At 35.5% G+C, this 25,686-nt stretch overlaps 1 protein-coding gene across 7 annotated transcripts in view; it reads left to right on the plus strand.

The window, feature by feature from the left end:
* RALGAPA2 (Ral GTPase activating protein catalytic subunit alpha 2) overlaps nucleotides 1-25,686 on the plus strand; it is a 329,205-nt gene that overhangs the window by 80,394 nt on the left and 223,125 nt on the right. For all 7 annotated transcript variants that reach the window (XR_008552100.1, XR_008552101.1, XM_054695973.1 and 4 more), the window contains exons 10-14: nucleotides 6,500-6,727; nucleotides 13,567-13,734; nucleotides 14,730-14,867; nucleotides 16,860-17,008; nucleotides 21,291-21,402. Coding sequence is in view for 5 of the 7 variants with exons in the window: in XM_054695973.1 (XP_054551948.1) it covers nucleotides 6,500-6,727; nucleotides 13,567-13,734; nucleotides 14,730-14,867; nucleotides 16,860-17,008; nucleotides 21,291-21,402 (795 nt within the window). In the remaining 2 variants the exon portion in view is untranslated. The remainder of the gene's footprint in view (nucleotides 1-6,499; nucleotides 6,728-13,566; nucleotides 13,735-14,729; nucleotides 14,868-16,859; nucleotides 17,009-21,290; nucleotides 21,403-25,686) is intronic.

Here is a 25,686-nt window from a genome sequence, read left to right on the forward strand (position 1 = left end):
TTGCTGAAAGAAAAATACTTAAATTTCTTAATGTAAAAGTTTAATAGGTAACTAAAAATGATAGTAGTCACTGCTGAGAACAAAATTGGCTTTTTGAGGAAATAGCCTATAACAATGAGTCAAAATGGAAAGAGATAAAAATTAGCAATTAGTAGATAAGTGCTGAAGATAGGTCTAGATCTATCTTGCAAGTAGTATGAGGAAAGTGGAGAAAAGAATGAAAGTAATAATTGCGCTGATAATAAGAAAAGTTTACCTGAGTTGGAAAAGGTCATGCTTTAGAGTGAAAGGGCCATTGAATCCCAGGAAGAACTAGTGAAACAGACAGAAACATGAACAAGACATGTGACTTTAGGGGATTAGGGAAAAATGCAGATTCCCATACAGAAACCACAGACTACCTCAGAGGAATGAATATCTTATTTGCAGATTTGGAAGCTGGAAGGACCTTCAGTCTCTTTCTTAGCACCTTACTTTGATAAAAATTTATGAGTAAATGTCAGGTTGATTTAAGGTCTAAACATAGAAAAAAAAATTGTAAAGAACAAGAAAAAAATTAGGGGAATGTTTAACTCTGGGAAATGGTAAACCACCTTAAGTAGAGCCCCAAGCAGTAGAAGAAATGTAGTTTGACTTTATTTAAAAAAAAAAAAAAAAAAGGAACAGATTTAGATGTCAAAAGAAAATGTAAAGCCAACCAAGAAAAAGAATCTAAAAAACATTTGTAATATCATGGTTGTTAGAAGAGTTCATATCGCTACAATATAGAGTGGTTACAACCTAATTGAAAATAAACAAAAGAAAGAGCAATTCACAGAAGAGTAATAAAAATGACTCTGATATCACCAGCAGTCAGGGAAAAAAGTTCTGAACCATGATGAAATAGATTCACCCATCTGATAGATAAAAGCTAAAAATAAATCATCATGTAGACCAATATTTGTATGAAATTATATATGAAAAACACTGATAAGCTTTACATTGTATCTGCTATAGTTGTTCAGTCAACTCAAAACCTCTCATATAAAGGATGTAGCTTATCTGGTTTCAAAATTTTAGAAAATCATTACTTGTTTTTATAAAATATAAGTTGCTTATTCTTGGAAAAAAAAATTGGTTGATGAGAAATAGAAAGAATAGCAAATTAACCACTACTTTGAGCTTCTGATTTTTTTCCTTAGTTGACTATTCATATTTATGAGTCTCCTACCTTTATTATCTAACTTTCTTACTGTCGTTAGGTTTGACCTCCTAAATTAATTAGGATGATTCTATCATCCTCATGGGGGAAAAAAAAAGGACATCAAAATTCAAACTGTTTTAAACATAAATAATTTAATATAACAAAAAAGAAGCTCAGAGTGAGGCTGGCTGAGAATATGGTTCACTTATGCCCTCTCTGATTCTTTGCAATTTTCTCTACTGTATTCAGCCCTTTTCCCTCTGACATGTTTGTCTTTAGCATCCCTCATTTTTGTAACATGATTTCCAGTGGCTGGGGCATGGCTTTTTCCTGTTCACATATAGAGACAAACTTTTATCTGGAACAACTTTGGTTACCCGCCCACTCCTGTAACAGTAACAGTGAACCAATTGGTTTAACACTGGGTGTTTAAAAGGCCGAGGAGGGTCACAGTTGACTTTCACAAACTGGAAGACACCCTTTCTGTATGAGATCCATTTCATGTGAGTCAGGTGAACTGCATGGGAAGAGACACACAGATAATGGAGTTCTAGTAGGGAGGAGGAATAAATACTAGACAATCAACCATCTGTGTCCCTTGCTACCATGTCCTGCCAATTACCAAGACTAGAAATGGGCGCTGCATGATAGAGACTGTTAATACATCTCACAGTAAGTTATTAGTTTCTGTTTGCCACAAATGGAGTGACTTGAAACAGTGCAGATTTATTATCTTACACTTCTGGAACTCAGAAGTCCAAAATCAGCCTCAGTCTACTAAAATTAAGGTATTAGCAGAACTGTGTTCCTTCTGGAGAAGAATCCCTTTCTTGCCTAGTGCAGCTTTTAGAGGCTGCCTGCATTCCTTGGTTTGTCATGCCTCATCACATCACCTTTTCTCTCTCTTTCCACCTTTCCATCACTTTGCCTGTGCCTTCTACCTTCTTATCGATCCTAGTGGTTATATAAGGTCTCAGCTAGTCCAGGATAATCTCCTCATCTCAGTATTCTTAATTTAACCACATTTGACAAATCTCTTTTGCTGTGGAAGATAACATATTCATAAATTTTGGGAATTAGGACACCATTGGGTCATTGTTCAGTGACCAGATGTCTCCTGTATTCCCTCCTGTACCTCCTGCATTTCACACATCATCTCATATGTATCTACCTTGTTTCACTCTTCATTTACATTGTATAAGTGAAAAAGGAGCAGTTTATACAACTGAATATTAGATTTTTAAAATGGAATTGCAAGCATAAAAGCATATATAATTGCATTTGTTGCTTGAAAGTTTTTGTTTGGAATTTAAAATTTGACATAATTTTGCCCATGTGAATTATTATTGTCTAAGACAGGCGATCCAAAATCCCTTTTTAAAGGATATGCAGCTCTTGTAAAAGTGCTTTAAGACAAAATCTTCAGTGCTGCTTCCAAGTAGAGTTGACACTTCTGCTGTTACTATGTCAAATGTCACATATGAGCCTGTTTTGTGTTTTTTTCCTCAAAATGAATTTATGTCCTCTTAATCTAGAGATAATATCTTTGATAATATTTTACAAGGGAAGGAAGGATTAGTGTATTTTCTAGACTTAGTTTACTTACCTCTTGGAGAAGCTGATTTAACACATTTATGTATTGTCATTCATGAGAGAATGAAAATATATCTCCTCATATATCCCATATGATGTCACAACAACAGTAAACACTTTCAAATCTGAACATTCTTGGTGAATGATTTCACCTATAAAATATTTTAGTCAAGTTATTCATAAGCAATTTTTATATGAGATAGAAGCACTTCAACATGCATTAGAGAAAGCAGAGGGGTGATATTAAAATTTCTGCAAAGACAGTTTTTTAACCAGTTCTATATGCACATTAATTAAATATTAAAAGTCAAAGAAATTCTAAAAAAGAAAGTCTGATTAAGTTGGTCACATTTCAGGCCTCCCCGGTGGCACAGCGGTTGAGCACTGGGTTGTGAAGCTGCCTGCAGCCTCTGCAGCGCCAGTTTGATCCCGGCCACCGGGTGAGGGTCCCACATGGCGCGCAGACCTCTCCTGCCACCCGCTGCTCCCCTGAGCAGTGTACTTCGTCGGTCTGCCTATTCTGCTCTCCTCTCTGGCTCTGGTGAATTCTCTCACCCTCTTGTGCTTCTGCTGTACCCAGTGCTTGTATAAAAAAATAAATAAATCTTTTTAAAAAGGTTAAAAAAAAAAAAGTTGGTCACATTTCTCTGTATAACCTTTAGTTACATTATTGAAGTACCACTTTTACCAATTCTGAACCAGCTCTTCAATAGTGACTCATGAGCTCTGGATTTCCTGAAATCGTTGCAAGTCATAGGATGAACAGTTAGAAAAAGTGAATCACAGAAAATGACAACCCTACAAGAGCTCATATATTATACAGACACATTTGTTGACCACTACTCTAATATTCTCTTCTTTCTTAAACTTTTCCAAAGCAAAGGTAAGCTGTACCCAGCCATGTAAGTAAGGGAAATTGAGAGACTTTAGGCATCACCAATAGAAGGCAGCTGCATCCTCTTGTTTCACACCTGCTTTGAGCGTGGGTGTCCTCATTTAGCCTGACCCTGAGAGGGAACAAGTCTCAGTATGAGCTGTGGGTTGAGAGGAAAGCAGGGTAGAAGGGAGGGTTAAGGGAAAGGATTAAGTGGCAGCCTGTATCATGCAATTTCCTGAACCTTGGCATCACAGGCCTGGTCTAAGCAGATATGTCTGTTTCACTGATTAAGGCTTCGTCATATGCCAAAGAAGTAAAAGTCATCTTTATGTTTACCACCGGAATCAACTAATACTAAATAATAGTTGAGAATTCCAGCTTGATTGTAGTGGGTGGAAAATGGACTGCTCTCTGTGGTTGATTATTCAAGCTCTTAGTATTAGTAATATTAGTTTTCATGAAGGAGACAAGTGATGAGTATATTTGGATTATCAGTTTGTTTTACATATCATTACTTATTATAATTCTAAATGTCTGTCAAAATATAGATGTTTTTGGAAATCAACCTGTATGGAGGGAGTATAGATTAGAGGAAGCTAAGAAAAGCATTTATTAAGAGAACTAGTTTTCTTTTTATCCATGATGGAAATCCATCTTTGCTACCATTCTCTTCTATTTGGATAAGAGTTCATTTTCTTAAAATGATTTGGGTCCTTTAAACATAATTGTTTATGAGCATTTTTTGGTTATCTATGGTATGCTGCATATAACCTCAATATTTAATGCCTTTAAATAGCAACCTTTTCATCAGATTACATATTTTACTCTTTGGGTGAGGCATTTGGGCAGTATATGGTTGGGTAATTCTTGTGCTTCATGTGGATTTAACCAAGACCAATATGTAGTGGTATTCACCAATTGGCTGTTGGGTCTGATGTGTCCAAGACCACTATGTTCACACTTCCCTCCCACTTGGTGGGGCACTTGGACTACACTCAGTTTAGCCTCCCTTTCCAGGTAGTCTCTCTACCAGGGTGGTTGGACTTCTTCCTTAGTTGTTTAGAGCTCCACAAGTGAATATCTCCTGAGATGAGAACAGGGTGTAACGGTCAACCACTTGTCCTAGACCTGAAGCTGGCACAGTTCCCTTCCACTGTTCTATTCATTAACACAGTCATGTAGTTCATGTGGATCAAATGGGGAGTACATAGACGTCACCTCTTTTTTGGAAGGAGCATCCAAGAATGTGGTAGTCATTTTTAATTTGCTGCATATGTACATTTTTTTGACCTATAGGCAAAATCAAAGTTATTGGTAAAAGTGTCATGGATGTTAAACTGTAAGAGACATTAGACCTAATTTAACATCTATGGTTTATAGAAATTACATATATGTGTGTGTGTGTGTGTGTATATATATATATATATGTATGTGTATATATATATATATATTGCTTATATAGATTACATATAGTACTTAGAATATATACACCCAACAAAATCAATATAAGTTATTTGTCTTAGAGGTAGAAATGTCTTATGATACTTATTTTGGGCCTTTTCTGTTTGTACCGTTCTCATCTCATCCTTAGATCATTCCTACTGAAGATTCAAATAAAAACCTAAATTTCAGTAAAAAATTTTTTCTGTGGAAGATAATTGATCCATCAAAATGATGAAATAATTTCTATAGGGTAGCTTCTCTCAGAGTTTGACAGTGCCTTTGATGAGCCACACAGACTTAATAGCTAAGGCATAAAGAGAAAAAATACTATAAATATAATCTTCCATTTAATTTTCCCTAGAGATTTCTATTTGGATATCAGCTTTGCTTTTAAACTGTCCTTGGTAATTACTGAAATTACTGTCTTGTATTGCTCCTATATTGTCATTTCTTGCAAAAAAATGTTCACAGTAGGTAGAATTTAGAGGTATTTGTTTACATATTTTTGACACTTAAAAGAATAATAGTGGAATTTATGAAGATGAAGCAAAATTACACATATATTTTGTTTAGAGGAAACATTTAATTCCGTGGGGAAATAAGAGCAGCAATCACTGTTAAACTTATGAGTCGTTGCATGAATTATTTTATATCTTTGTGCTTCTAAAGACTTGTAAATATTTATAGTTTTATAAATATTTTAGTGAAGTCGAATCTGAGATTCTGAATATAAAACTCAGATCAAGGTTCTTTTCATAAAATGCTCTTTAAAGATCTTGGCACTTTTCCACAAAGGTATTACTTAGTCTTATGAATTGAATGATGCTTCCCAACATTGTGGCTGTAAAAAATCCAATGAATTTTCAAATCTCTGTAACCATAGAGTAATTGCTGAAGTGTAGAGATCAAATGTGATAATGTAAATATATTACACCTTAATTTATTCTATGATATTACAAATATAAATTAAACCTTTTAGGTTGATAAAGTTTTGTAGCCTGCTTCCCTATAATAATTGAGTAGTTTTTATAAATTGACTTGTTTTTATTAAGGTAATATTGGTTCACAACACTATATATGATTTTGGGGTGTAAGTTTACACCAATTCAGATGTATGTTGCCACACCCACCACCAAAACACCCATAATCTCTGACTATAGACCATAGCTAGAGTAGTTTTTCCTAGTAAGATAACTCAGTTGGAGGGAATGGGGTTACTTGGTAAATTAGAAAATTATAAGCATAGGTTTTGAAGCCCCTTGTACATTGAACAGTGCTGCCCTCCAGCTTTCTGTCAAGTGATCATAACCAGTGTTCTTTAAAATCAGGACACTCTTTAGTTTTGCAAGGTGTTCTTGAATGTTGAAGAGGATCACTGAGAGGTGGTTATATCTTTCTTCCAGACGGTTGGTAGTGGTTCAGTGCAAGAGAGGGCACCAGAGCTGGATGATAGTGGACCTGCGGAGCAGGACAAAAACCATTCTAACAGCAGCACCTTGTCCGACCGAAGACTCAGCAACTCCAGCCTTTGTAGCATTGAAGAAGAGCACCGAAGTGTGTATGAAATGGTACAGCGGATTCTCTTGTCAACACGAGGTTATGTCAATTTTGTGAATGAAGTTTTTCGCCAGGTTAGTGTGCGTGTGTGTGTGTGTGTGTGTGTGTGTGTGTTAGAAGTTCATGAAATTGAAAGGATTTTTGTCTCCTTGGGGGCCATCAACTGCTTGTCCATTGCCAACAATTACTCTGGCATTGGAGTCCCAATAAAACCTCTTGTCCAGACCTTGCTTCCGAATTCCACACTTGCCTTTTAAAATGCCTACTTGTTATATCATGTGACATTCCTGAGGTATCTTAATGATAACAACGCCACAGCTTAGCTCATTTACCCCTTAACATCAGCTTCTTCTGACTTGACTGCCTTTTTTCCTTTTCATTTATTTTTTAAACTTTTTTTATTTTCTTACATCATTCTTTTTTGTACAATATTTAATTTCCCCCCTCAGGTATAGTCCTTATAACTGACTTGCTTTGTTAAAGGGACTGTTTTCTTATGTGCATATTAATTTTAACCACCTGGAATCCCTTCCTGCTCTCCCTTTGACCAGTCATTGGGCGAGTCTGCAGAATTTCAGTTATCTTTTCAATTTTATAACTATGGTTAGTAGCTCACCCCTTGGAACTCCACACTCCACTGTGGAGCCCCATACTTCCTAAGTCATTCTTTCTAATCCAAAAATGTAGACATCATGCTACCAAAACTGTCTTTTATCATAATAGTCCATGATAAAATTTGTCCCTAATACCGCCATTAATGTTGCCATAGTCATATTCCTATTATGCATATGGAAGGCACTTGGAAACAATTTTATTTGAATTTAAGTACAGTAACGTGCCAAACAGTAATGTGGTTCTGTCTCAGCTGCTAGCTATGCGTTTGTAGTGAGAAGGCAGCCATAGAGAGTACGTAACAAACAAACATGGTTGCTCTCCTATAACGCTATATCTAAAAAAATCAATTGGCAGTTTGGATTTGGACTGTAAATTATAGTTTATGGGCCCTGACCTACATATAGTAGTGTTTCAATCTCTTAGACACATATGCTTAATATCAGACTAGGTACCTTACAGAACTTTTAAATTTTGCATAGAGATACTTACTAAATTGATGTGGTTTTACCTTAACTGTGCAATTGTAAATGTATTATACACATTGTTCTATCTGCCTCCATTATTGGTGTGCCACCCTAATAGTAGCGTGCTTTAAATTCTAAATTCAATCTAATACCCTAATTCCAATCTAAATTCAGTTTTGCAGTAGGGTCATTGAGGTAACTGGACTGTTTATGACTGTAGTTAAATGAGACATCTTTATATGAAGTTCAAAATTATTTACATTTAGTGGGCAGAAGAGCTAAAAAGAAACTTCTCTGAAGGAGGAAATGCAAATGGCCAACAGGCATATGAAAAAATGTTCAACATCACTTGTCATCAGGGAAATGCAAATCAAAACTACCATGAGATACCATCTTACACCAGTGAGAATGGCACATATTAAAAAAACTAGCAACAACAAATGTTGGCGAGGGTGTGGAGAAAAAGGAACTCTTCTGCACTGTTGGTGGGAGTGCAAACTGGTCCAACCACTGTGGAAAGCTGTGTGGAGATTTCTGGACCTACTAAACATAGAGCTTCCATATGATCCAGCAATTCCACTCCTAGGTATTTACCCAAAGGACACAGAAACATCAATTCCAAAGAGCACCTGCACCCCTATGTTTATAGCAGCGCTATTTACAATAGCTAAGCTTTGGAAACAACCCAAATGCCCAAAAATAGATGACTGGATCAAGAAGATGTGGTACATATATACCATGGAATATGACTCAGCATTCAAAAAAGATAAACACATGAAATTTGCAGCAACATGGATGGCGCTGGAAGGGATCATGCTCAGCAAAATAAGCCAGAAAGAAAAAGAAAAATACTGGATGGTCTCACTCATAGCAGGAATCTAGAAAACTTAAATAAAGGACCAGGAAAATGAATAACTATAAGAAAGTGAAAATCAAAATCAACAAAAAACTATGAACCAGAGACACTCTATGGGGGGTAGGGGGTGAGAGGGGAGGGGTTGGGGTCAAAATAAGGGAGTTGCAATTGTATGGGGAATATAAAAATAAAAAAATAAAAAATAAATTATTTACATTTAGTAATTCTTAAGTTAATTTGAAATCTGTATATGAAATTTAAAATGTAAGTACTGGGTATTGTTAAAATGCTGAAATAGAAATATTCGGGAAAAGGACATGGGGTTTAGCATTGTTTTCTATTGGCCTCTCTTGATCAAGGATGCATTTTTCTTTTATGGAACTTACATTAACAATTTCTTTTTCAGAGGTGGGGAGGGACCAAAAAAACAATCTTTTTTAATTTTAAAATTATTCAGAGACTTTTTAAACCTAAAGATTATTAAAGTTTAAAATATATATTCAGTACTTGCACATTTTCAGTGGGGAAATAGGATGCATGTGTGCACCAGAGAACAGTACAAAACAGCAGATAGCAGATGTCCAGGTGGGAGAAGAGGGAATAAATGCTGATGACGGTTCACTCACCGTGGATGGTGTAGTGAGTTTAAGGTAGTAGAAATAGATAGTAACTGAAGGAAGACAAGATTTGACAAAACTGAGGACAGCCTCAATCAACTGCTACCTTCAGTGGGTAAGATAGGTGGTGGTAGAGGGCTGTGGGTATTGCAGTTCTGGTCCCTGGCTCCTTCCACTGGAAAATTTCTTCTAATTTGTGTTTTTCAGACTACCTGTTGTGATTTATTAGTCAAAACTAGTTTTTTTTTAAAAAAATAATGAAATGAAATAGAATAAAACAAAGCATTTCACAGTGCAGTGAATATGGCAAGGATTATATTTCTTTGGTTAACTTCCGATTTATTTATGTACATTCTATATATACCAATGTATATATTCAGAAAAATGTCTTAGCTTATGATGTGAAAAGTTTGATGCACTGCTCTAAAGGAGCATTAGGTTTTCCTTTAAAGAACAACTTTGTTGTTGTTTTTTTAAATAAGATAACATTCATTAGTTTAATAGAGACTGTAACTAGAGGAGAAAGCAAAAGCAAGTCACTCAAGCACTACCATCTTAGTAACTGCTATTAAGGTCAGGGGAGTACCATTCTAGGTAGTCTTTATGTCCATATAGCTACTGGCCTTGCGAACTGGAAGGTTAGTGAGAGATCAGCAGAAAGGAGATGGTAGGACATGATGTAAACAGACAGAATGCAGGTTGGCAGACAGACAGGGACATTTTCACTGAGTTGATAGACAATAAATTGATAGGCAGGCATAGAGTAGTCAGGTGGGTAAAGATAGATGACTGGATCATGAAGATGTGGTACATATACACAATGGAATATTACTCAGCAATCAAAAAAGATAAACTCATGCAATTTGCGGCAACTTGGATGGAGCTGGAAGGGATCATGCTCAGTGAAATAAGCCAGAAAGAAAAAGAAAAATACTGGATGGTCTCAGTCATAGCAGGAATTTAGAAAACCTAAATAAGGGATCAGAAAAAAGACTATAATAAAAATCAAAATCAACAAGCAACTATAAACCAGAGACACACTCAGGGGGGAGAGTGGGGGGAGAAGAGAGTAGGATCAAAACAAGGGTGGTGGTAATTGTATGGGGACTATAACCAAGATGAAAATGCATACATTGTGCAAAAATGAAAAATGATGTAAAAAATATGTAAAATAAAAAAAAAAGATAGGCAAGCTAGAGGAGTTGTAAATAAACAGGGAGGAATAGCTATATGGGTGGATAGTTTTACACAGAGTTAGGATTTGGTAGGCAGGTATATAGATGGACAAGCGGACAGACAAAAACAGGAAAAGGCAAAACCAGATAGAGGTTTACTCAGTTTAAGGGATGTTGAACATTTTTTCATATACCTGTTGGACATTTGCATTCCCTCTTTGGAGAAGTGTTTTTTTAGCTCTTCTGCCCATTTTTTGACCTAAATTTTAATTCTTTAGTACATTTTTAATAAATAGTTCTGAATTTCATTTTACTTGAATTTAGCAGATGACAAGAAAATAAAGTGAACTGAAGGAATTGTTAAAATTCAAATAAACATTCATTTGCCACAAGAAATATTAATTGCTAAAATATTTGTCTATAATAAGGTTATAATTTACATTAAGGTGGACCTCCCTGATGCTGAAAGGAGTTAAGTCTCAGCACTATCAAGCTATTCCCAGCCAGTGCAGCATGAGTTCGATTCCTAGCCAGGGAGCTAACCCACATGGCACAGCAGACCTCTCCTGTCTCTCCCGCTGCTCCCCTCAGCAGTGTATTTCAGTAGATCTGCCTGTTCTGTTCCCTACTCTGTCTCTGGTGAATCTTCTCACTCCCTCCCCCTGTACCGCTGGCCTACATCTAGTTCTTGTATACATAAATAAATAAAATAAATCTTTAAAAAAAATTACAGTAAGGTACCGAAGTTACTTTTTAATTACATGTTGTAATTTAGATAGTATTTGTTGATTTCTTGTGAAATACAAAGAGATTAGCAGCCTTGTATTTTCTTCAGCCTCCTCTCCTCATCTGATTTCATTATGTTATAAATCTATATTTTGCAGTCATTTTGGAATCCTAGTGTTCACAGTTTAGTCTTGGTTCTATCTTTAGATAGATTAGTTTCTCCTCCTGTTCAGAGTCCTAAAATACTTGCTTTGATTGACTTCTTGGCTTACCTCCTTTTGTTATTGAGAGGTGTTTTCAAGGTGTCTTTTATAGATGTTCTATTTTATTCCTATTCAGATCTGCTTAGTCATCTGTTACAGTTTCTTTTTTCCTACACTTTCAAACTTGTCTTTTATTTCTTTAAATAAGAAATAAAAGTCATTCTAAAGTCTCTGTTGTATATCTGAAGCCCTTGTAGCTTTTCCTGCTTCTTCTGATTTGTATGTTTAGAAAAGTTTTAACTTAAAAATAAAACAAGCCAGAATTAGCAGGCAACTATAAATCAGACATTCTGCAAGGGAGAAGGAGGCAGAGGGATCAAAACAGGGGCAGGAAGAGCACAAGGGACTGTGGTGATGGTTCATGGGTGAATTGGTGGTGGGAATTTTACAGGGATTACACCTCAGAGGAAAGAGCATACAAGCATACATTGTACAAAAATGAACAGTGATGTAAAATAAAATGTGTGTGTGTGTGTGTGTGTGTGTATGTATATATTTATAAATTCCTAGGTGGAAGAATGACCTAAAATTATAATGCCAAACTAAATTGCTGCTCATATGTGAAGGGAAAATGAGAACATCCCTATCTTAAATTGTTTCATACCATCGCTAATGTTTTGACAGTTTAGGTGTATTCATCATGGCATTCCCATCACTAATGTACCTGTAGTCCTCCACCATTGTGCTGGGTCCCTTTCCCATAGCCCCCCATTCTCGCCCCTCATCTGTTAAAAGTTACAGATCTATGATTTTCTTTCAGGGTTTGGTTTTAAAATTTGTCTCTTTCTGATCCTTTGATTGGTTTTTCTATATTATGAATATATATTTTTTATATATACACATTACACCTACATTGTATATGTTTATATGTATATATCTTTTGGACCAACTGTGTTTTGCCCAGTTTTATCCTTTTTGTTCACATATATTTTATTTATTTAGATTTATCCAAGTAATTGCACTTTTTGTTGCAGTTTATTCCTTTCTGTATTTCTAGAACCTGGAATTATTTTTGCTTCTCCCTAAAGAATACTTTAGTATTTTTCTTAGACCAGATCTCTTGGTAACAATTGTCTCACTTTTTCTTATCTGAAAGTAACTATTTTGCTTTCATTTTGAAGTGTATTCTTTCTGGATGTTGAATTCTACATTGGCAGCTGTTTTCTTTCTGCACTTTGTTCCATTCTTTTTGGCTTCCAGTATTTTTTTTTTTTTTTTGGGAAGTATGTTAGGTCATGTGGTTGCTCCTTTGGAGGAAATATCTCTTTCCCTCTGACATCTTTTTCTAAAATATATATAATTTCTTTATATATTTTACATCTTTTAAGATTTTTTATTATCTCTGATTTTTGGCAGTCTTACTATATATGCTTTGTACTTGTTCTGCTTGGGTTTCTTTCCGATTCTTTAAATCTGTGGATTGGTATCTTGTCAGTTTTGGCAAAATTCTTAGTCTTTCTTCAAATAAGGTTTCTCCTCTTTGTTTTTTAACTTTTGTTGATTTTTATTGTGGATTTATTCATATTGACTTCTCATATTTCTGAGTTAATGTGCAGCATGTCACATTAACCAGGCAGTTTGTAGAAATAATTCTGGCTTTACTATGATTTTATTTTCTTCCAGGAGAATTTATATTTATTTTCTGAGGGAAGGATTACATAGTTTCTCTTATAGTGGATTTAGGTTACATAGTTACCTATATTTGTCAAAATTCATCAGATGGTTCTCTTAAGATTTGTGCATTTCATTTTACAAATTTTACCTAATGCCAAATAAAATTTGAATACTAATCAGTGTTATGAAAACTGAAATGTTCAGAGGGTTGTACCAGTAAGTCTGTTATCTTAAAATATATTTCTGATTTATTGGGAAAATTTCCAAGTTGTGCAATTAGTGTTGTTTATATGGCCAATTAAAGTATCTGTATAGGTATGCCTTTCGGTTATTTTTCTGGTAAAGTTATTCAGAACCCAGAAGTTATTTTTAAATTACATTATGTTTTCTGGCCCAATTATGACAACATTTTTCCTCAGATAAATTTGATGTGCACAAAAATATGTGGCCCTATATAGTGTCCACAAACTCTTTCAAAGGAAACCCTGAAATGAGTGATGGTCATTGGAAATGTGTGTTAAGTGGCTGTCTGGTGATTTAAGCTTGTATAGAATTAAAGGGAGTTTTCTTTTTTTCATTTTAGGCCTTCCTGTTGCCTTCCTGTGACATAGCTGTAACAAGAAAAGTGGTTCAAGTGTACAGAAAGTGGATCCTCCAGGACAAACCTGTGTTCATGGAGGAACCGGATAAAAAAGATGTTGCCCAAGAAGATGCTGAGAAATTAGGTTTTTCGGAGACTGATAGCAAGGAGGTAATATATTACTCGTTGGAATTGGCAGTCATACATATGTTAGGGAAGCATGTCTGCTAAGTCAAGGGCCTAGTCAGTGGGTACCAGCAGGCAGGTCTGCTTCTGTGGTCTCGGCAGGGTCAGCGGTCATCTTCTAGACACGGTATGAGGGACATGCGTGCATTGCAGCTTTGATCCGTTCTTTGCTATCACATGGGGGTTGTTTAATAAATCATATTTTAGACTTCTCTGAATGAGACTGAAAAATATTACTTCCTTATTGTTGACATGTTTAAATAAATAGCATTTGAGAAACTAAATTTAGAAGTTTGGGCAGACTTTTCTCACTGAGTGACATGTATCAAAGATGTGGGGTTGTTACATATTTGAAAAGACTAACCTAGCAGCAAATAAAATATAGTCTCCACTTAAGCCTCACTACAGTGCTGGGCGGTGTCCTTGGAGAGTGAGTGCTATTATGATGGACCTGTTAGCCTGTGTTAGGCAAAGTTGGAGGCCAGATAAATCAACAACAACAGAGTGCTCCTCTTTCTGAAACATAAAAGAAACTTGTCATATGTATTACTATCTTGAAATTTAATCTGTTAAATTACTTCTAAAAGCAGTTATTTGTCTTAGCAATTACCAGCAAACTTTTAAAATATTTGTGAGAAAAAGCTTGTCAGTTTTAAATACCTGTATTCATTCCATAAATGTGGTTTTTTCACTATTGGTGAAATCATTTCAGTAACTGGTCTTGAGGTCAAATTGCCCATGCAATTTATCACATATTTGGAAAGTCTAAGTTACATCCTCAGCCCTTGGATGAACATTACTTATAGTACATACTAAGTGCTGATAAACGCTGTTTTAAGTGCTAGAGATAGAATGGTAAACAAAATGGAAAATGATTTGCTCTCCTAGAGCTTACATTCTTATGAATTCTGGTCAATGTAAGGAATTAAATATATGCAGTTGTTTCTTCCCACTTGTTAACTGATTGTTATTTTCTGAAGACTTCTTCTGAAAGTTTCGGTCATAAACGCTCTTCTAGTTGGGGACGAACATACTCTTTCACCAGTGCAGTGAGCAGAGGCTGTGTGACCGAAGAGGAAAATAAGAATGTGAAAGCTGGGGCACAGGCGATGTTGCAGGTACATGGCTGGCTGGAGACATGAAGGCTCCAACTGGAGTCATTTTGAACATTTTGTTTACTGGGGATAACATCATGTAAATAGGCTGATCTTTTACTATCTGCCAGTAAATAGCTGTTAAATTTTCATTCTTTTTTTTTTTTTTTTTTTTTTACTGATTTCCCTGCTGCAGTTGGTAAATTTTTTTTTTCTACTCAAAGAAAAGGATTTTCTGGTCAAAGAGGAGAATTATTATGCAGTGAAAGTGAAATGACTGAGATTTAAACCTTTTTTTTTTAATTAAAAATTAAAAATATCTTACGAACACATATGGGTAGCTGGTTTCCTGGATTCTAATTTGCAAGCCTTGCTTGGTGATTATTATATGTATCTTGGATTCATTTAAAAATTGCCTGTGTTTATAAAGAATGATGATTAACATACTAATATTTAGATGTTTATTTAAACAACTATATTAAGTAGAACCAATAGCATATAGGAAGATTGGAAAGAACAACTTTGACTCATTAATTTAATCACTTCAGACCTCAGGATTTGTCTCAGAAATGGGGATAGAGAAATTATCTACAGTTTGTTAGTCAGAAAGTTATTTCTTTTTTTCTTACTGCAAGGCTAGTACATACTTCATAATTGCTGTCATCATATATTACTACTATAGTACTTATTTAATAACTTCTAGAAAATGGGACTTTTAAATCTTACATAAGATAGTCTTTTTTTTTTTTTTTCAATAATTACTATTATTTTTATTATTATTATTGTTTGACATTCGTTCATTCCTTTTTTTTTTTTTTTTTTTTTCAAATATTAAATTTTATTTTTATATTCCCCCATACAATTGCAAACGCCCCATTCTGACCCCAATCCTTCCCCTCCCGCCCGCCACCCCCCAAAAAGTGTCTCTGGTTCATAGTTTTTGTTGATTTTGATTTTCACTTTCTTATATTCATTTTCCTGGTCCTGTCAACATTTTACTTTTGAGTATGTTAGTTTAATTTTTCCTATCTGTGCATCTGTTTTAAAATGTTGTAATGGATTTCATGCACAAATGAGCCAGAGAAACTCTGTTCTCATACTCTTTTTGTTTGTACATTTGAACAGAAAAGAGACTTTATTTCTAGATAGATGGAGCAGATTTAGAATACTCAAATTGGAGGGAATCACTTGTGTCATCTATGTAAATGGTAATACATTGTTATTTTATGATTGTACCCCTAAGCAGTAACTTACCATACCCTGGTAGTGCTTCCCACAATTTTATTCTGTGATACCCCTGATAATAAAGGACAATGAACTTGTATTCTGAAGGTCTCAGGCAGACCTTAGTCAGCTTATTATCAGATTTTCTTTTAAATTTTAGTTTTTATCTTAAGAATTCACTTTAGATTTGCATTCCACTATATATTTATCATATTAAAAATATTTGCTTCTGGAAGATGTACAGTGTCAACAGTGAGGCTTTGACTATTTCTTGGCACACCGCTGCACCACACCCTTACTGAGTGTGTAGCTGCATGTCCTGTCAGCAAATTGTCTGTGCCGGGAGAGTCAACATTAGTCAGCTAGTTTTTTCCAGCCACTCTGTGACCACAGCTCCCTGTGGTCATCCCTGTAGTCTTTGCCTCCTTGGCCATCATCTCAAAGTTTTTCATCCAGAGACAGTGATCCTGTTATCTTTTTTACCATTCTTCCTTTTTTTGAGCTGTAAAGAAAAGGTCTTCAAAAACTCTTCTGACGCATAAAATTTATTAAATTGCAATATTAATAGGTAATAGTATTTTTTTTTCTAAAAAGGTTCTTTTAGATATATTTAAAGTGATTCTAAGTGGTGAACTAAAAGAAATCTTGTATATAATGTATTAATACTACATTAATTAAAATGTCAGTTAAGGTAATTCTTTGGTAGAATAAAATTTTTATTATCTTTAAGCAAATTTTTTCAATTTTATATGTTTAATTATATTTTCTAATGTAAAATTTGTTGATTTTAAGGTATTTTTGACAAATGCTGCAAACGTCTTTTTGCTGGAGCCTTGTGCTGAAGTCCCTATGCTCTTGAAAGAACAAGTTGATGCTTGTAAAGCTGTTTTGATTATTTTTAGGCGCATGATAATGGAGCTTACAATGAATAAAAAGACATGGTGAGTTTATTTCAAATTAATAATATAAATCAAATGTTTTTCAACATAATAATTAAAATGCTAAAGACTCCATTTATTAAATGGCTTTACAAAATTAACAATAAGATGATAACCGTCTTTTGTACAGTTTCTGTGATTTATGTAGAAGGTAAGTATTCAGTACTTTGCTTATTTTCATTGTTGGTTTTAAAAAATGTTCTTGAATTATGAGTAATATTACTTAATAGTAGGGTTTTCCCATTTTTAACTGTCATAATTAAAATGCAGTAACTGGTGTTTTATATTATCATTCTTTATAGGCCTAGATGAGTTTAATTATTCCAAAGTACTGTTAACTGATTTTTATTGCTTCAAACTTCAAGCTTAAAATCTGTTTTGGAAAAAGTTACTTTAAATGATAAATTGTTAGGGACTAAATAAATAGTGCATTCAAAAATATAATGGCATCATTAAGATTGGCTTATATATTTTCCTTTTTATCCTTAGTTTTGTGTTTCTGTATCCCTAAAGAGAAGCAGTATCCTTCTCCCATAATGAATCCCTGCATTCTAGGAGGTGCATTCAGAGGTTCTCAGCAACAGACCAAAGTGCCGTAAAGGCACTTTGTACTCCTTGGGAGTCTGTGTCTACTTTCTGCCTTTGAAATTCCTCTTGAGTCCTTTGCATGTTCTTCCCACCCATCTTCGATTCTCACTCACCTAGCTGTTCAGTGATTTTTACCTTGGCTCTTAGTCCACTGAAATTCCTCCAGACCAGTGCTGGTGGTGCCCTCCCTACAAGTAGTCCTCAGGGTCACCATTGCACATGTGTGTTCTGGTTGCCTTTTCTGGACACCTTCCAGGCAGTACTTCAGTGTACCTTAGGAATCTGTCAGTAATTGCTAGAAATCATAGAAATGAGGTGGGACTGACTTGACAAGGGCTTCTGGGTCATTTACCTCAGCCCTTTTCTTTCAGAGATGAGAGAAATGTGGGCCCAGAAGAATCCTGTTGTGCAGAAAAGTTCACTGATACAGAAATCTCAAGTATCAAATTATTATTTTAAGATATAAATTCCAAGGTCACATTTCCCAGACTTTTAAACTTTGCATTATTTGCCAAGAAGCATTTGTTACAGATGAAAACATTATCTCAATGAGCACTATGCTTTAATAAAGAGTAATACTGCATCAGTAATAGTGAAAATAACGAGAGATGCTCATATACTTTCAACTGAAATGTCTGCTTCTCCATACCAGACTTGAAGCAATAATATTTATGATGTTCTTTTTTGAAAACTGTGAATTCTATACACCATTGTATCAATAATACTGTATTTTTAGTAATCTTTTTGGATGAAAATTCTAGGAAATAAAATTCTCTGTTTTTCAGTAATTCAGAGAATTCCATGTAAAAACATGAAAAGGATTATAGAAGTGGAGCTGATTATAGTCAGTGGAGCTGTTTCTCTAGTAGATTTCATGTATTTTTGTCTCAGACAATTCCTGAATTCCCTCTATTCCTCTCTTACTTGTCTTCCTTTCATCCACTGAGTAACCCCAGAAGCTTTTGCTATAAGGATAGAGAGTGAACTAGACAGACAAGATTCCTGTCCTTCGGCGGCTTTCTTCCTCACAGTCCATCTTAAAATTCCAAAAGATCTCCGTGGCAGCAGTGTAGAGAAGACACAGTGTGGTGGAACACAGTCTGCGGTTATAAACCATGGTGACTTAGACCAGGTCCGTAACCAGGGAAGTTCTAAGAGTGAGTAATTAGTATGTGAATGAGAAACAATACCATCTATGTGAGAAGGTGAAGACAAAGGAAATAATAAAGAAGGCAGGAAAATCCTAGGTTAGCAGATAGGCTGATTCATGTGCTCCAATAGAAGTTTGTTTTACTCCCAAAAGTTAACATTTCACAAAAATGGAAAGGGATAAGCTGATGTCAAACTGTAAAGATTTTTCCAAATTAGAGACCTTTTTTTACCCCATTTTCTTCCAGAAGATTCTGCATGGGATTTCATGGCTTTCCAAGCTTTTTTATATGTTTAGAAATTGAATTGATCCTTTGGCTCTGTTAGTCATTGCTTCAGTCACGTTTGCATTTTTTGAGAGCAGTTTCCGTGACCAAGGTTTCTGCAAAAATTATTATATCTCTTGTTGATTTTGATTTTTACTTTATTATAATTAGGTTTTTTTCCTGGTCCCTTATTTAGGTTTTCTAAATTCCTGCTATGAGTGAGACCATCCAGTATTTTTCTTTTTCTTTCTGGCTTATTTCACTGAGCATGATCCCTTCCAGCTCCATCCATGTTGCTATAAAACATGGAGGTTGGGAATTGTATGGGGACTATAGCTAAGATGAAAATGCATACATTGTGCAAAAATGAAAAATGATGTAAAAAATGTGTAAAAAAATATTATCTCTTACTCCATCACATGTACTTGAGCTGGGATTGGGGGGGAGGCGCACTGGTGGTGGTACGTTACCACTCATGTGAAAGGGGTCATTTTTTTGTTGTCTTAAAAACATCATGTAATGTGAGCAGGCAGTGGTGACACTGGGTACTGTCCTTCCCTCCACTGTGACAGGGTCTTAGAGACCTATGGTAAATAGGACTTTCCCCAAATCTGTGCCTTTTCTTCCTTCATTCTCCTCTTCATTTGCACTCTCTGCTCCATGCATAGGTGCTCAGGTTTCCCATGATTTGGTTATTCTTCTCACTTGCTTCCAAAATTCATAGACAGTGTATAGGAACACATAAACAAGTAAGACAGAGTACACTGAGAGTGGATACCAACAGATAACCTCAGAATGAAAATCAAGTGAGTTCAGCTAATGATTGGGTGGGAAATCCCCAGAGGTCATTAAATACCTTGAGAAGTTTAATGAGATTCAGTGTCATATAAGAAAAAAAAAAACCCTATTCTGACATGCAGAGATATGAGCAAAGCATAAAGTAACTATGATTTAGCAATCTCATCATCTGCCTGGACTAGGTTATTTTGTTTAATTTTTGTTTTTATCACCAAAGAACAGGAAAGCTTAGGAGAAAGTTATAAAGATGAGTGAATAATTTGTCTGTAAGGCCTCAAAGGAGAAGTTAAAAGGAACTGTGGTGATTTCTCTTGGAAACCAAATAGATATATATATAAATAATGTGTTCTTTGCATGGAATCCAGCAAAAGATTTAAGAATATAACTCAGTTATGAGAAAGAAAAATGCCCTATGGCTGCTCTGTAGAACTTATTACTGTTATAATAATCAACAGTGTTATTTGTTTTCTCCAATGTTTTATAATATTCAAAAGATCTTTTACATAAAACCCCCTTCTGCAAGGCACAAGCTCCATGCGTCTTAAGTTTCCATTGGTGACCAGACCAAACCCTCCTATCTGTGAGGGCAATGTGGAGCTTGGTCACTGTTGGGAGCCTGCTGCCCTAAATAGAGCTGGGGTTTTTGGAGAATACCTGTTTACTCTGCATACGAGTTCCAGGACATTAGAAGTTCTGCAAACAGAACTTCTTCCCAGAATTGACTCCTGTTCTCTGAGGATGTACTTACTGGCTTGTGTGCATATTTCCTACTAACCAGGAAAACTTGTTTTCAGCAGTAATTTATTAATCTGTATAAGCAAAAACACAATTGCATGCTATTTTCGTGTTCCTTTGTTCATATCTTCAATAAAAACTTGGGCTGGGCGGGTGAAAGGCAGAGCTGCTCTCGATGGCACTCTCCCCAGCTTCCGCCCACTGCAAATTCATTTAGACTCTAAGTCTTCGGTAATGGCTGAGAACTTCATCGGCTGTCCTATCTGTGGCAGGTCACACTATCTTACTGACTCATATCTACCCACAAGTGAAGAAAAATACCAGTTCTATTCTCTATCACAAAGATAGATTCAGAGGTTAAGAAAAATAATGGGTGTAGAAAGGTAAAGAGTGCTATATAAGTTTAGATAGGTAGACCTCTTCAATTAGTGCCTTTATGAACTGGTACAGATGGAGAAAACAATCTTGCCTCCCTTTTTACAAGGGTGGGAAAAAAATCAGGGTGTGATAATACCTTTTTATCCTGTCTGTTAGTGTAGAATATTTTTATAACTGTAGTAACATAGGGTAGCTTATTTTGATTAAATAAGATATTAATTATGTAACTGGCACTCATATTTTTAATACTTTGGAGTAGTACATGACTATTGATGTTGCTGGATTCTTAAGAGAATTTCTTCTACCTATAAATTAGAGTGATTTGGAGATGTGATTAATAATATGAGCTTTTATTTTGGGTGATGTTACAGGGAACAGATGTTGCAAATACTACTCAGGATAACAGAAGCTGTCATGCAGAAGCCAAAGGATAAACAAATAAAGGACTTGTTTGCCCAGAGCTTGGCAGGGTTACTGTTCAGGGTAAGTCTTTTTTATTAAAACACTGCATATGCAAGAAATGAATCAGATTTTTACAGCAAATTAGTTTTAGTCACTGAGAATTTTTAAGAGTAAAATTTAGCTTTAAATTTTTAGAAATTTAATAAGAAATTTTCCTTCTTGCGCCTCCCTAGTAGCGCAGTGGGTTGAGCATGGCACTGTGAAGCTGTCTGCAGCATGGGTTCGATTCCCGGCCTGCCAGCGAGATTCCCACATGGCACAGCAGACCTCTCCTGTCGCGTCTGCTGCTCCCTTCAGCAGTGCTTTTGGTCCGTCTGCCTGTTCTGCTCCCCACTTTGTCTCTGGTGAATACTCTCTCCCTCCTGTGCCTCTGGCCCATACCCCAGCTATTGTACAAATAAAAAATAAACCTTAAAAAAAAAAAAAGAAATTTTCCTTTTTGACTTTCTCTTGAACATTGCTATTTATGTTTTGCTACTAGTGCCAGGCTTTTTTTCAGGTCTGCCTTTCTGTCCCTCTCAATACAATATCAGGTTATTCATTTTCTTGACTCTTCTTACCACGTGATAGTTGTGTTCTCAAGTGTTATAATGGGAATATTTTGCTTTATTCAAAAACCTCATTTATATTTTTGTTACCTTCACACCTTTCTGCTGCCTATATGCTTCCTCTTTTGACTTGCTTGACGTTGGTAGAAATAAGGAAGATGAAAAGAACCGATAGCCTTGGTAGATTTCAAGATGTGAAGGATGAACAGAAGCATTGGAATAAGAATAAAGTCCAGGAACAGTCAGGCTAGAAATGAAAATGTGAGAGCTTTTGGTATGATGGACAGTTTTGTTTAAAGCCATAAGACTGGATGGAATTACTTAGGGAGAGAATATGTGTCATAGAAGAGGACCGTCTCCATGCTCGTGCTTGGTAGAGGAAGAGTCAGTCAAGGCTGCTGAGAAAGTTTGGTCAGTGAGCTCAGAGGGTAACTAGAAGAGCAAGTCTCTTGGATGCATGGAGAGGAGGGTTGGGTATGAGGGGAGTGGCCATTGGATTGTTCACTTTGAAAAAATGTAGGTGATTGAGAATATTCTAGGGGAATGAGTGCAGCTGGAGTGGACAGAGGAGAAAATGTGAGCCTGGCAGTGGAGGTAGCAAGTATAGTGAAAACTTTGCAGAGATGTTGCTTGCTATATAGAAGGGAACAGGAAAAAGGAGAAGTGGTTGGAGAGGGCAGTTTACATGGAGGGCACGTCAGTGGGGATTGTATGTCTACTAATGGAAAACAAGAAGGGGTTGGGGAAGGGGAAATAAGGTGAGGAGGACTTGACTGGCCTTCAGTGGGAACAAAAAGCCAAGGAGATGATTGTTTTTCTCACATCTCTCATGGTAAGAAGGATCAAGAATATGTGTAGTCTGATACTGCCTTCAGAGGGAGAGAAAAGCCGATGATGAAATACTGCCTGAGAAGTAGAAGTTTTAACTGGTTCTGAGAGAGGAGGTCTATTGCAACATTTCTTTGGAAAGCATTCATATTTATAGTATACATAGAATTTATGTGACATTTTTGAAAGAGATTAGTGTACACGACTGTGGGAAAAATGTGAGATTCTACACAAATCAAGGAATTACAATGGATGGTCCTGACTTTGTATAATTTGACAGGAGAAGGCATGGTAGATGAAGACCAGAAGTGGTAATTGCAGGGAAGAGAAACTAATGAATCTCCTCAGTTGTCTTTCAGGTGATTTTGGAAAGTATCAACTAAAAGCATGTCTAGAATACAGGTAGAATATATAGGTGAAGGTAACAAAAAGGTAAATTAGTTCTTTGAATAAAGTTAAATATTCCCATTATAATACAAGAGAACATAGCTGTCACTTTTTAGTAATGTAATTTGATTGAATGATCTTGACTTGATGAAAAATGTATGAGAGGCTGCAGAAATACTTGGCATGTACTCACTTGCCTCCTGAATATGCTAATCACTTTCACTTTGATTGCCTTACCTTGTTATTGGATGTACGAAGTGTTTCTATACATCTTTTGCATAAATCCAACTCTTCTATGCTCTTGTCTAGAGGGTAGTGCTGACCACTGCTTTACTACCTGCGCGGGCATGTAGACACTGCTCACTTTGTTCTGCTTTTCATGGAGTGCTCACCATAGGTGCCTTTGCAAGCTTCCAGTCATGAATAAATTGAGGTGCCTAGTGGCATAGACTGAAGCCAGGTTCAGACTGGTTGGACTTCATTCCTCACCAGTTGACTGGCCCTCCACCTGTTGTGTGTGTTGAAAGTGGAATGAGAACTTGTCATTAAATTAAAAATCTATTCTGGAGTTTTGTTATTTGGTTGGTTTTCGGTTGGGGGTTGGGGAGGTAGAATATTCTCATTAAAAGAGGAATCTTGCCAGATATTAAAGATTACTTGAGTCCATGATTCTAATAATTTCAGTGTTGTTACTATTTTGGCCATGTGGGATATATCAAGAAGAATGCTTAAATTAAGAATTAACTATAAAATAGTAAAAAGCAGATGAGCTTTTTGGAGTTAGATTCTGCGCTCTGGTTCTTTTTTTTTTTTTAATTTAAATTTTATTTTTATATTCCCCATACAATTACAATCCCCTTATTTTTACCCCAAGCCCTCCTTTCCCCATCCCCCATCCCCCATAGAGTGTCTCTGGTTCGTAGTTGTTTGTTGATTTTGATATTTTCTTTCTTATAGTTATTCTTTTTCCTGGTCCCTTATTTAAGTTTTCTAGATTCCTGCTAAGTGAGCTCTGATTCTTACTGGAGTTAGGCAGACTTTGAGTTCTGATACTTTCTGGCCTTGTGACCTTGAGCAAATCACTTCATCTTTCTGAGTCTCTTCCCTAATCTGTCACAATCAGGAAAGAATTCCTTCCTATCTTGCAAAGTTGTCATAAGAATCAGAGAGGATTCATTTGGGATTTATGATCATCTGTTAACTTCCCAGTTTGTTTTATGAGATCCAGGATGAGGGGAAGTGTGAAAGGTCTGGACAGATGTGCTGTTTAATCAAATGAGCATCATCTTAGTCCCATACTAAAATTAAAATGTGCCATCTAATCATTATTCATTTGTCATGTAGATTGTCTACAATTGCCAGATACTTGATTTTTAAAAATTTGAATAGGGAGACTATTTGAGAAGACAGGAAATTTTAAGCTGTTATTATCCTTTGATCTTTTTCTAATTTTTTCCTTAGGCATCAGTAGATAACGTGAGTTAGCAAATTCTCTTCAAATGATAGTGGAGTTTTACTTAGTTTTAAATATATACCAAATAATGGTGATTGCATTAATAATGTTTTAAATCTGTTATCAGTGCTAACTCTGTCCTGTGCTTGAAACCTGAAGATATATCAGGAAAGACGATGGTCCAAACATGAGCTATTTAAAATAGTGTGAGCTATTACTTTAAAATTCTGTAGTGCCCTACATGTGGTAAGTAGAAAACTATAGAAAGTGGCTGGTTAGGAAATGTATGTAAGAAAAGTATTGACTTATGAGTTAAGGTGTTTTTTGTACAGCTTATGTGTCAAGATATATTTGATAAAGCATGAATTTCAGTGCTGAAAGAACCTTGGAAATAATCTTTTTCAGGTTCTGATTTTTAATTTGTAGTGTTAGTCCAGAAAATCTATTATAAATTACCCAGGTCACAAACCAACTTAGTGACAGAACCAAGAGTCTGGGACTTTCTCTGTTCCTCATCCTCTTCAGAGAAGGATAACTCACTCAAAGTTCAAAGGTACCACCCTCACAAACTGAAATCTGATTTTGCTGTATGTGAAAGTTGTTAATTATGCTGATTCAACATTTCTGCATACATAGTTGTGAGATATCCTGAGATTAATTTCTCTTACTCTACTAGGATTATATTTTTAATCTAATATTTATTCATTTTATTTCACATATGCAATTCACAACCTCAAACTCATTTTGAAGAAAGGAATGTGAAAATAGAAGCTGGAAAATATGTATAAAGTAACAATAATTAAAATTAATTTTTTCTTTGCATTATCCTTAATTTTTTAAAATTTCAATTTTTGATGTTAGAAGCATATTTTAAGTTTGAATATTAAAAATCTTGTTTTCAATATACTTAACTACTTCAACTCAATAAACATTTTACCCCTATAAAAACAGCAAGCTTGAATTGAAAAGTAGCAAATAGGCATACTACTTTAAATATGATTTTCAAGTGGTTAGAAGAGACCTGCTTAATTATAAAATGCTTTCAGTTTCTCAAAGCTTTTCTATATCTGTGATAAGAAAAATGTTTGT

Source organism: Talpa occidentalis, unplaced genomic scaffold (assembly GCF_014898055.3).
Source record: "Talpa occidentalis isolate TD23 unplaced genomic scaffold, MPIMG_talOcc4v2.1 talOcc4.10, whole genome shotgun sequence".
Classification (NCBI taxonomy): domain Eukaryota; kingdom Metazoa; phylum Chordata; class Mammalia; order Eulipotyphla; family Talpidae; genus Talpa; species Talpa occidentalis.